The 12,674-nt window shown below is 39.1% G+C and overlaps 1 protein-coding gene across 6 annotated transcripts in view; it reads left to right on the forward strand.

Moving 5' to 3' along the window:
* Window positions 1-12,674, forward strand: part of FRY (FRY microtubule binding protein) — a 206,451-nt gene that overhangs the window by 34,530 nt on the left and 159,247 nt on the right. For 5 of the 6 annotated variants that reach the window (XM_061993487.1, XM_061993504.1, XM_061993495.1 and 2 more), the window contains exon 1: window positions 4,410-5,138. The exons of the other annotated variant lie outside the window; for it this stretch is intronic. In XM_061993487.1, coding sequence (XP_061849471.1) covers window positions 5,069-5,138 — 70 coding nt within the window. In that variant the 5' untranslated portion in view covers window positions 4,410-5,068. Of the gene's footprint in view, window positions 1-4,409; window positions 5,139-12,674 lie in introns of those variants that run through there. 6 annotated transcript variants of the gene reach the window in all.

A 12,674-nucleotide genomic window follows, 5' to 3' on the forward strand; every position in this document is an offset into this window, starting at 1 on the left:
AATAAAAGTCCTTAGAGATCAAAAATATAATTACCTGTACAAAAGTTAGAAGTCTCATTCTATTGGCAACAAATATGGAACACACTATTCTGCTTACTGGTTTCTGCAACTGGAGGTCAATCAGTGTGTGTGCACTAGGAAAAAACTTGAGATGTACTAAATTTGAATCTATAGTTTATACTTGCTTTGTTACTGTTATAATCACTTGGAGGCCTTTAGCTACTCTTTACATTTAACCTCAGCTTCTAAAGAGTTGAGATAGCAAAATCCAAATAGGTCCTTTCATATCAAGCTGAAATGAGCCCTGAAAGATTCTGCAAGGACTGTGCTGTATTCATATCTCCAAGTACGTTTTTAAGGCTTCCTGCAAGCATTGCTCGGAACTTTAGAGGGCTAAACTGCCTGTATAACTGCTATAAATAGTACTCACTAAAAATGTAAACAAAATCAGTACCTATGCTACTAAAGCATCTACAATTTACAAAAGTATCGTGTGTAGACAGTGAAGAGAAATAGGTTGCTTCAGAAAATAATTTTGCCCTGCATGGGAACTCTTGTGAACTCTTGAGTCATGCTGAAGGCCTTCACCTCCCAGCGTAGGCATCTAAGCTGGATGCCTCAAGATAGATATTGTGAATACCTCCAATGATATATATTTTTGTTTTTCTGCTACTGAGTGAAATTTTTGGAAGTCTTGTTTTTCAGATGTTTTGCAATGAAAATAACTGTTCATGCAGTATTCATCTCACAAATACACTTCTGACCATGCTACAAACAACTTCTCCCAACAATTTTTTTTCCAATGTTGAGGTGTGGAAATTCCACTGACTTTGTTCAGGCAAAGAAGGGTATAAGCCAGGTACCCAGGGTTCCTGGATATGTGCTATCTCTGATCTCAGAAAGCAGATGAGAGAACAGAAGGTGCACTACACGTTACCATTGTGGATTTTGAGTCACATACAAATGTTTATGATTAAAACAGTGCTTCTATTATCATGGTAATCAGCAGGTGTGGTGTTGTGGTAGACCTACAAAAAGCTTTATGTTATGGATATATTTATATATGATTTCTTATAGTTAAAAAACATTGTTGTTAATTTATCATAAGCTCCCATGTAGTAATAGCATAAAAAGAAGCCCACTGCATTTGTAAAGACATACAACTGTAATATCCGTCATCAGGGAGCTTGCTTACAGTGACAGATGTTGTATGCTTATGCCTGTCTATCTTTCACACCTAGAATACAGAATTAAATTCTAAATACCATAAAGTATTTAGAATTAAAGTAGAAGCTGTGTAACTTCAAAATTTCTTAGTCTTGGCCTCGCTAAAATAAGTTCAGAGCACTAGGTTAGAATATTGTCGTTTCTGCCATTTGAGTGTGTTATATGTGTTTTAGGAGTATTTCCAAAATGTGAGCAAAACCTTGGTATTGTCTGGAAGATGAGCAAATACTTAAATGAAGTTTAGCATATAGGAGTTTTCTAGAATGTTTTGTGATTATTTAATGATAGAAATTAGTAAGATTGGAATTAGTTACACTTTTAGTATTAAGGAAGCTGTTAGAATCAGAGGCATATATGTTCTAGTTGATACTTTCTAACTGGTAATGGAGGCATATTAACCTTGAGGTAAATTTTAATGTTAGCACTGAATTGCTATGAATGCCTGTATTAAAGTAATGGGACAGCTCATTAGGCTGCTCTGTGGACTGAAAGCAGCTCCTTTGTCTGTACCTTTCCTAGTACAATTGTGAGACTAGGAGGCATAATTTAAAAGTTGTGTTCTGTTTGAACTGTTTTGTACAATGCCAAAAATATACAGGTCTAAGAACGGTGGCATTGTTTCTTTCACAGGCTTTATCTTAAGACATCCATTAAGTTGTTCAGTATTTTAATACAGCGGCATCTTGTCAGAGGAATTGCACCATAGGTAAATGTGTTCTTCAGAAAGAACACTAAAATGTGAAAGCAGTCAGATTCTGTACTGTGTATTAATGTTGTGATGCAATGTTTAAAAAAGACTACTATACATGAAATGGAATTACTTTGGTTCCAAATCACTTCAGAAAACAATCAGTTAAGAAGATGCAAAGGGATCTGCAACTGAGACAGAAAGCTGAAGGTAGCTATAGCCTTTTTAATGTTAGTCCACAGGGAGGTGAAAGCAGGCACTGGGCGATACTTTAACATCCCAGATGCAAATTCTACTTAGAGTTGTCAAGTCTGTATAATCTTGGACACAAGAGCCCATTTCCACTTAAATATAAGAAAAAACTATTTCACTGTTCAGGTGAGGGAGCCCTGGCACAGGCTGCCCAGAGGGGTTGTGGAGTCTCCTTCCTTGGAGGTCTTCAAGACCTGTCTGGACATGTTCCTGTGCGACCTGATCTAGGGGAACCTGGTTCTGCAGGGGTTTTGTACTAGATGATCTCTGAAGGTCCCTTCCAACCCCTACCATTCTATGATTCTATATGACCAGTAAGTGAAGGCCTTGCCTTTATTTCCTGTAAGGATGGAGCCTTGTAGAGGAATAGAGATAGGAAGAATAATACAAACAAAACAAAAACTCACCTCAAAATTATTAGAAGGGAAAAAACCCTCAAAGATCTCCAAATTCATGTTACAAAAGCCAAATTCTCATTCATAATAACAGAGTGGGCAGATGATATCACAGCTTGGATAATAAAATTTTTGTTCAGTCTATCAAAAGAGAGATTCTGCCTTGTAAATATAAACTATAGAATTTATGGAGGGGAAACGGTCTATATCAACAGAGAGGCTGCTTGACCTCAGCCACACTCAAGGCTTTGAAAGAAAATTTAGTAGGAGATAATACTTAAGGGTATGGATTTAATTTAAAATTTGGTAATTTAGATTTAGGAAAGACAAGTATTTGCAGATTAACTTTATACTTTTATTTTCAGCACAAAAAAATGTGATAAAATTAATATATCAGTCATATTGAGAAAAACATTTGGTGTTGCACCATAGAGGAAGTTATTACTTCAGTCGTTGAACATAGGAATTAATGCAGCATTTGTGAGAATGAGTATAAGGACTTTCAAACCTACCTGGCATTGTCTCTGAGGAAAAATCAGTTGGCGGGATGGTAGGAAGTCATCAGTCCTAGGTCTTGGGACTTGCCATTTTTGGTATTAAATTTAATTGTAGGACTTTAATTGTAGAAAGTTGGAGTGTGCTGGTTACAACAGGACGGTAGGATGAGGAGGCATTGTTGGGATGGCAGGGGGATAGTGATGAGAGATCTCAGGAAAGAAATGGGAAGCCCAGAGTGGCAGCAACTGGATGATATTTAACATTATAGGCAGGAGGAGCTGATCAGATCTCTTTGACAGCTGATGAGATCAAACCAGAGATACTTTGAACATTTCTGACAGTCCCTGTTCATGAAAGGGTGTAAACTGGTTCTGAGTAAACGTAATTTAGGAATTGAAAGGTTTATAATGTGAGTTTCTATAACAGCCTTTCATTAGTGAGGACCCAAGACCTTATCTCTAGATGAGGTATGTTTACAGAAGACATTTAGCATATTTTCAGTGAGAACCATGGGAGTTTGGTCTCAATGACCCTACGTTCCTCAGTTTCCAATCCAAACATCAAATACTTTGCATACTGAAACTAAAAATAATGTGAAACATAATTGCTGACAAAGTTTTTAGAGGAGTCAGCAACAGAGAAGCTCTATTTTGGCTCCTATACTGAGATCTTGTGGGAAAAACTATTCCATTGAGTGAGAAAAGAAGTACTGTTGTTCCCAGGAAATATTGTCTGGAAGCATGGTCCTTGGAAGCATGATTCCAAGAGCATTTCTGAAACAAAAAGTGTTTCAGAAACTGATTCTTATTATTTTTTTTCATTACCATTAGAATATGCATAGTGATGTACTGAAATAAAACCTTGACAACATGGAAACTGTAGCTAGCAATTAGGTATTTTGTAGAAAATACAGAGAGATTAGCAAGCAGGGAATTGACTCCACTTCATTTTCTTATGTGAATTCAGTTCTCCTTAAAAAAAACAACATTATTCAAGATAAAAATGACATCAAACTGAGAATTTTTTCTGTTTGTTCGGGAGGTGAATACCAAGCAGTGAGCTCTCTGCTTCTTTTGCCATTGTGGATTCAGCTTGCTGTCTCACATCTTTTAAGAGGGAGGAAAAAAAAAGTCGACAAAAAAAAGAGACAGACGTTTTTCTATAGCAGTGAAAGAAAAGCAGAAGCAGGCAGTCTGAATGCAATGTTTTTAGTGCTCTGGAAGTGCTTCTGTTGTGCAACTGGGCTGAGGGAGAGCCTTTTCTTTTTTTTTCCCCCCAACGTCACTGCAATCAGATATATGGGTGCAGCTCTGCTTTACTGCAGCATGATGCAGTTGTGTATAGTTCAGTGTGCTCTTCTTGGAAACATGCGGAAGGAGAGCAGCTGACCAGAGCATGTAGAGGATACTCGTTAGAGGGTGGTTTTTTTTCTCCTAAAGCTAAACAGTACGTGTGAAATTCCTCCGGCTGCAGCAGAGACGGTTTCAGTGGGGCTTTGAGTTGATACTCGGTTCGCAAGAGGAGGTGCATACGCTCAGGCTGTCAGCGTCTGATGGAAAGAAAGGCTTCAGGCAGGCAGACTGCATGTTATTAAAAACACAGCTCAGACACCCTTCGGGAAGATACTCTGTGCTTATGGAACAAGTGCTGTGGTACTGTATATGCCTTAACTGACCGGAAGAAATTTGCCCAGTTGTGAAACGGAATAAATGAAAACACATACTGAGGGTGTGAGGGAATAAAATACTCTGCAAATAGAATTAAGTATGAGCCCTGGAGGAAGAGCGAAGGACACAAATCTCATGGTGTGTTTTTGTTGTTGTTGTTGAGCTTTTTTTTTTTTTAATGAGCTTACCTACCATGAACGGAAGAAGAGGATCTGCGGAGACTTCATTTCCTCCTCTGACCCTTCGTTTACATCACTAACTGGTGACAGTCACATCTACATACATAGTACCTGCCACTTCAGCTGCTCAGAATTATAGAAGCCTCTTTGTATGCAGCAGACATGGCTAGCCAGCAGGATTCAGGCTTCTTTGAAATCAGTATCAAATATTTACTGAAATCCTGGAGCAATAGTGAGTAGCAGAAGAGTAATCTTTTCATATTGCGCATTGCTTGGTGAATAGCTAGGATAACCTAAAGGATAAAATCTTGTGATTTCTATGTGTTTGTGTGCTATAAACCAAGTAATTCTTGCTTTTGTCAGCTCTAAAAATCAGAAGGTCAGAGATTTTAATAGGTTTCATTAACTGCAAAGGCTGTAATGAGATGATACTTGATTTTGCTTGATTGAATTCTCAAGTTAGGCTGCTTTCTGGCTCTCTCAATAGTACATTGCAGGGAGTGCATTCTAAACAGTGTTTTCTTTCTATATGTTTATTTGATTTGTTCAGGCTTTATCTAAATATTTTTTGAATGCTGCTTAATCACAAGGGTGTGGCATTGCTCAGAAGTTGGTTTTTATTAATTGTGCACCAAGGAGAAAAAATTAATGATTGTACTTCAGGTCTGAAAGTCTTTATTGTAATGTGATGAAAAGCAAAACATCAGTTGCTTGTAGCTGCACTTCCCACCCTCTATGCTTGATATTAGAATCTTATGCAATATTTCCGTCCAGAAAGAATCCATCTGTTTATCTAATTCAGGCTGGGTTTTGCAGAATGTAAACAAATAGAATTTTAGTCTTCCTTGGTCTTTCAGTATTGCTATTCCTGGTTTAAATCAGTAACTCTTCAGTTTTTTGGCAGTATTATGTAACAAAGATTCTGAATAAAATGTAATGCTTGCAGATACATTCAGATTAAGTAAGGCCATTTCTGTGACAGAAATGTGCTTTTCAGTTTAAAATACATGAACAGTGTGTTACTTTTTCTATAGAAGCTTGTATTAACAGGTCTAAATCTCCATAGTTGTTTTTAAAAGGTAGAACACAATGTCTGTGGAAAAATCCAACTTGTCTACATATGCATTAAGGTTCTGATCATCCCACTGTCTATAATTTAATAACTTCTGCATAAAATACTAGCATTTTTTAATTCTGTGGTATGAAAAAATCACAACATCTGCTGAATCCATGGCATATCTGAATACCTGCAAAGAAATAAAAATAATGCTATATTAAATGTGTGACATGCAGGACTTGTCTTCATTAAATGATATCCATAGAAACTATTTTTCCAGGTCATTTGTGACCTCAGTAACACTGTAGTGCTTGTTTGAATTTGTTTTTCTGCCACAAGTGTGAAGCCACCAGGGAATAATACTAGTACTTAAACAGCATTGCTTATCTGCCCCCCTTCCAAAATATTTATTGCATATTCATTCAAATCAGTGATCCCACAAGGACTGGAAGATAATTTTATGACTTAGTTACCTTTTTGGACTAATGGTAATCAAATATTGAGAACACAAGTGTGTATTGTGACAGCATATATTTTATAGCAATCTAGTCACAATTTATGACAGAAGAAAAACAAAATACTTTATGGTGCAGAAATAGAATCAGTACTGGCATTGTTTCTATGATAGATGACTATAACTTTAAGTGAAACTAGCACTTAAGAATATAAAAATGACTACTTTATGGAATTTAATATAAAATTTTCATCTTTTTTTTCTTTTTCCTCCACATCAAAGTATGTTAAAGGTATTTCAAAACAGCAGAGATGTTTCTAGTCTGAAATTAGAGGTCCTTACATGAAATTCTATTTTAGGGAATTGAAAATAGTATATGGATTGCTGGTATTTCTGACATTTATTTAGCTGGTAAGCACACTTTCTGCTGTACTTAAATAAGCAGTGAAAGGAAATACAATAAATTAATCCAGGTTGACTTAAACTTGTTGCCAGTTTTTTTTTCTTTGCTTTCAGTCTGAAAGGTTATGTTCATAAATCTGTACATGTCTTTTCTAGCTGAAAAACAAACAAGTTGATAAGAAAACAGTAGGGAGTTCAAAAGACCTATGGCTTTCTTCAGCTCTGCTAAGTGATGGGTGGAGCAGAGGAAAACACTTCCCTTGCTTGAGAAACTGCTGGGAAGCCTGCACATGCTTGCACAGGAACATGTTTTTCAGAAAATAGGTGCTGTATCTGCATACCCAAGAGCAGAAGTAAGCTATAAATTACAGCAGTAGAAAGAGGTCTAATGTAATGTTTTAAAAGAAAAATAACTTTGAGTCTATTTTACTGGAATGATAATAGTGTAGAGGTGATGTCCATGGTCATATCTGTAAATTGGCACTTTCAAACAATAGATGTAAATAGCATTTATCCTTCCTGGCCTTTACAGTCAACAAAATCAGTCTTTTCTATTGATTTGTGTTTTGGCTTAACATTTCCTATTAGATTGCCAACTGCACCCATTGCCCCTAGGATACCATGAAATAAACCGTTATTCTGCCTGGGATGACAATTTTCTGATTTTGCTATCTAAGTTGTTTAACAAAGTAGCATTCTTGACATGCCTGGCAGGATTTCAATTCAGTGCCACACAGCACTTGCAGAGGTGTTCACCGAGCATGCTGCTTGGATTTTCATGTTCATCATCCAGCTAAGGAGGCAGGTAATTTGTGGGCACTGGAGTTGGTTCATTTTAGATACCTGTTAACTATTGTAGTCAGAATGATGCAGTCAGTAGTGTATTCTCAGTGAGCATGCACTCTTGTTCCTAGAGGACAAAAAAAGCCAAGTCACAGCCTGGCCTTGGAATCATCTCACCAAACGGAGAGACCTCAAAATACTCCTATGTGCAGCTCTCAAAACAGACTTTTGCTCTGCACAGTCCTGTAATGGGCTGGAAGCAGAATTGGAATTCTCTGGATGAACTAGAAGAATATTTCTCTTTTTTTAACTGGTGTCTTTTGTGTTCTGATGTTTCCTTAAACATTCAAGCATTTTTTATCAATGTTGCATTAATCAACAAAGACATTAATCATTTGTATTACTTCTTTTTTAAATTACTGATAAAATGGCCATGCTTACTCAAAGTGAGTAGTGCTTATGTGGCCCACTGAGGTGAATAAGATGATGAGATTAAAATAGGGCTCACCAAAAGTAGAACAATTTTCCGAGTCTTTTCCTCAGATTCGTAATGGAAATATTGCAAAATACATTGTGTAAATAAATATTTGTAATTTATTCAAACACCATGAATCCAAATTTGAAGAATTTGAAACTGCTTTTTACTTCGACTGGTTTTACATTTTGAATGAATCATAAAATTAGATGTATTATTAATCTAATTTCTAAATGCATTTTTCAAACTCAGAGATTTTAATTTTAAAAAAACACAGAGGAAACGTGTTTAAAGATCAAGCTAGAAAAAGCTGGAGTACCATCATTATAAGCTGAAGGAAATGCTATAACAAATTCTGGGCTTTTCAGTTCTTAGATCAGATCAGCAATTAAGTTTATTGGAAGAAAGGATTCCTTAGAAGCATCCAAACAGCACAGGTAGATGGCTTACCTGGGCTCTCGCATATCAGTTTTTATATCAGCTAGTAGGAACTGCATTTCATTGTCTCCCAGTCACTAGAGATAGATTTGGAGGTGTCTCTTTGTGTCATGAAATGAGAGAGCATGTATTGCACAGTGAACATTATATTTGCCACTTATCATAGAACTGAGATGTCTGAAGGGCTTTAAGTATTACAATTTTAAGTAATTTTAAGTATTACAGTAATTGCTTATCTGCCTTTGAATGGCAAGATTATTTTTTTTTCCTGTGGGCTTGCATTTAGTTTGGACTCAGAATAAGGACTTTTTCAGTTGTAGGACTTCAGGTCTTTTTCCCATAGTCCATACTTCCCTGTCTTCTTCTACAGTAGCCACCATCCACATCAAAATCCTCATAGCATAATCAACTTAACCTTTGTGTTCTAGAAAGCCCATTGCTCAATTCTTCTAATACATGGGGGTTTCTTTGTGCCCCTGACTGCCCAGTCCCTATAGCAGTGGCTGGAAAAAGCCACTTGATGTTTACTATTGGTGGTAACATCAGAGAGAGCTTAATCCTCAGGCACACGGGCACCACATCAGCTATTGCTCATGTTGCTCAAAAACTGCAGCATTCCACAAAAGTCCTAGGAGGACCTCCGTTTCTGTGATTTGCTGATCACATACCAAGCAGAATGCAGTGCTAACATCAAAACGTTATGCTGTCAGAAGAGTATCAGACCTGATGGGATGCATCCAGGAGTGCTGAGGGAGCTGACTGTTGTGGTTGCTAAACCACTCCCCATCATTTCTGAACAATCATAGAGGACAGGTGCGGTACCTAAGGACTGGAAAAAGGCCAATGTCACGCCAGTTTTCAAAAAGGGCAGGAAGAACAACCCAGGAAACTACAGGCCAATAAGCCTCACCTCCATCCCTGGAAAAGTGATGGAAAACTCACACAGAATATTGTCACTAAACATATGAAGGAAAAGGTGGTTATCAGGGGGAGTCAACACAGCTTCACCAAGGGGAAATCCTGTTAAACTAACCTAATAGCCTTCTAGGAGTGCATAACCAGCTGACTAGATGAGGGGAGAGCAGCGGATGTCATCTACCTTGACTTCAGCAAAGTTTTTGACACTATCTCCCATAACAGAAAGCTCAAGCAGTGTGGCTTGGATGAGTGGACAGTGAGGTGGATCGAGAGCTGGCTGAATGACAGAGCCCAGAGGGTGGTGATCAATGGCACAGAGTCGAGTTGGAGGCCTGTGGCCAGTGGAGTTCCACAGGGATCGATTTTGGGGCCAGTCTTGTTCAACGTCTTCATCAACAACCTGGATGAGGGGACAGAGAGCAAGTTCTCTGATGACACCAAACTGGGAGGACTGGCTGATTCCCCAGAAGGCTGTACTGCCATTCAGAGGAATCTCGACCGGCTTGAGAGTTGGGCAGAGAGGAACCTCATGAGGTTCAACAAGGACAAGTGCAGAGTCTTGCAGCTGGGGAGGAACAACCTCATGCACCAGGACAGACTGGGAATTGACCTGCTGGAGAGCAGCTCTGCAGAGAGAGACCTGGGAGTCCTGATTGATAATAAGCTAAACATGAGCCAGCAATGTGCCTTCGTGGCCAAGAAGGCCAATGGCATCCTGGGACGCATCAAGAATAGTGTGGCCAGCAGGTCAAGGGAGATTCTTCTCCCCCTCTACTCTGCCCTGGTGAGGCCTCATCTGGAGTCCTGTGTCCAGTTCTGGGCTCCCCAGCTCAAGAGGGACAGGGAACTTCCAGCACAGGGCCACCAAGATGATCAGGGGATTGGAGAATCTTCTTTATGAGGAAAGGCTGTGGGAACTGGGCCTGTTTAGTCTGGAGAGGACGAGATTGAGGGGGGATCTTATTAATATTTACAAATATTCAAACAGTGAATGTCAGGAGGTGGGTGCATCCCTTTTTTCTGTTGTATATAGTGACAGGACAAGGAATAATGGGATGAAGCTGGAACACAAAAAAATCCATTTAAACATTAAAAAACCCTGTTTTACTGTGAGGGTGAGGGAGCGCTGGCACAGGCTGCCCAGGGAGGTTGTGGAGTCTCCTTCTCTGGAGGTCTTCAAAACCCATCTGGATGCATTCCTGTGTGACCTGATTTAGGTGGACCTGCTTCTGCAGTTGGGTTGGACTAGATGATCTCTAAAGATCCCTTCCAACCCCTACCATTCTATGATGAGAGAAACTTCTCAGTGGAGAATCTGAAGCCTGAGAGGTTGTTGGCTGCTAAGTCATCAGCCATATTCTGTTCTCTCTGGAGGATACATTTCTGCTGTGTCAGGATCAGAAATTAATGAAAGACATTTAGTCCTTCATTAAATTATACATTTAGCAGTAATTCAACCTTTTTACAGAGAATGTTCATGAAGTCCTGGGTCCACATGCAAGAGAAAGTGAAAGCTGTGAGCAGTTTCTTAGATAAAAGTGTGCATTATGTCACATTACGTCCAAGTCCTGTGGTGCAGTAGTTTGATATTCTAGTAATTTTTTTATTGTGCAAGAAGATGATAACAGCTGTTTTGCAGACAGTCACTTATCTTTAGGCATACATAAACCTGTTTAAAGCTGAATATGCTAAGCATGCAGTGACTGTAGCAAGATACCAGTGAAGGAAAGAGGCTCCTTGCTGTTTCTCAGTATCCACTTAAATGCATTCACTGAACAAGGAGAATTTATCCTTTCCTGCCATCTCTCTTGCTCTGGCATTCCTGCTCTTGCAGACCTAAAGTGAGCTGATTCAAGAAGCTGATGTGCTGCAAACTTACCCTGCAGGGAAAGGATCAGTTCTTACCTGAAGCAAGTAGGTGACCTGAAGCTTGGTAAGGGAATGGGCATTTGGTAGCCGAAGTGGGGAGATCAGGAGAGCAGGCCAGCACTGGCAGGAAAACTGCAGCCTGGGCTGGGGCCATGCTTGGACCTGCTTCTCTTGCTTCCTACTGAGGATTCACCCTAATACACCTGCAGAAAGCTGTCTATTTCCACAGCCTTGGCCTTTTGGCCTGTCCCCATGCTCCTACCCCTTCTTTCCTACCCTAGTTACCCAGTGAGTTAAGATCCTGCCAGATAAACTTTTTCTAAAATGGTGTACACGTTGGCATCAGGATAAGGAAGGGGACAAGGATATACAAATAGGAGCAGGAGACAGTTCTGGCTGATTCCTGCTATTAGGTGAATCATACTTACTTTCTGTACATATGCCTGCTTCTAAATATCAGAGCTAGTTCCTTCTATTCTACATCCCCCTCTTCTCTGCTTCAAAGCATCACTAGTGAAGTTGTGGCTGTTGTTTCCATGATAAATTTGGACTACAGACTAATTTCACAGAGGTAAGTAGCTAAATTGTTTGTGAGTTGGTAATTTTTCATTCCCTGCAGTTACCTAAACAAGATTTGAATCATTTGACCATAGAAAGAAAATCCCTTCTGCTCTAATATACCTTCTTCTGAATCATCCAATTCTTTGTCTGTTACATCAGCTGAAAGGAATACTAAACATAGTGTTCACATTTCACAGCAGCTCTTTCAGACAGATATTGTTAAGTTCTTGTAGTGGTTATATTTTCTAAGAATGTAAATGAAAAAATGTTCGATAGTATCTGCCCACAAGCTCATCAACCTGCTGAGAGCCTGAAACTAGGAATGATAGTGAGGGGACATTATGACCTATAGTTCAGTTAGGTAGCAGCAAACAGAGGTGGAAAGCAAAATATGTGTACAAACACATGCACTCTGGAAAATATGCAGGAGGAGGTAGAATGCTGCATGTAGTCACAAGACTACAACATCACAGCAGTAGCAGCCTTCATGTTAACAGATCACATAGTGAGAATGAATGATACAAACTCTTCACGAGGGATCTGCAGGGAAGCTTGAGGAATGGAGGTTGCTGTCTTTATGAAGGAGCTCCTCACGTGTGTGGAGCTGTTTTATGGGATGGATGAGTGACTATGTGCTTGAGAGTCTGTGGTTCAGGATCAGAAGAGAGAATCTGTTACAGGCCACCCGATCAGGTTAAGGAAATGGACAAAGCCTTCTTTAAATAACTTGAGGAAACTGAATTGGAAGTTTTTGTGTTGGTTCATATGGAGGACTTGAACTGCCTGTTGTCTGCTGGAAATGCAACATAGC

The sequence above is a fragment of the Colius striatus genome, chromosome 1, assembly GCF_028858725.1.
Source record: "Colius striatus isolate bColStr4 chromosome 1, bColStr4.1.hap1, whole genome shotgun sequence".
In the NCBI taxonomy this organism is placed as follows: domain Eukaryota; kingdom Metazoa; phylum Chordata; class Aves; order Coliiformes; family Coliidae; genus Colius; species Colius striatus.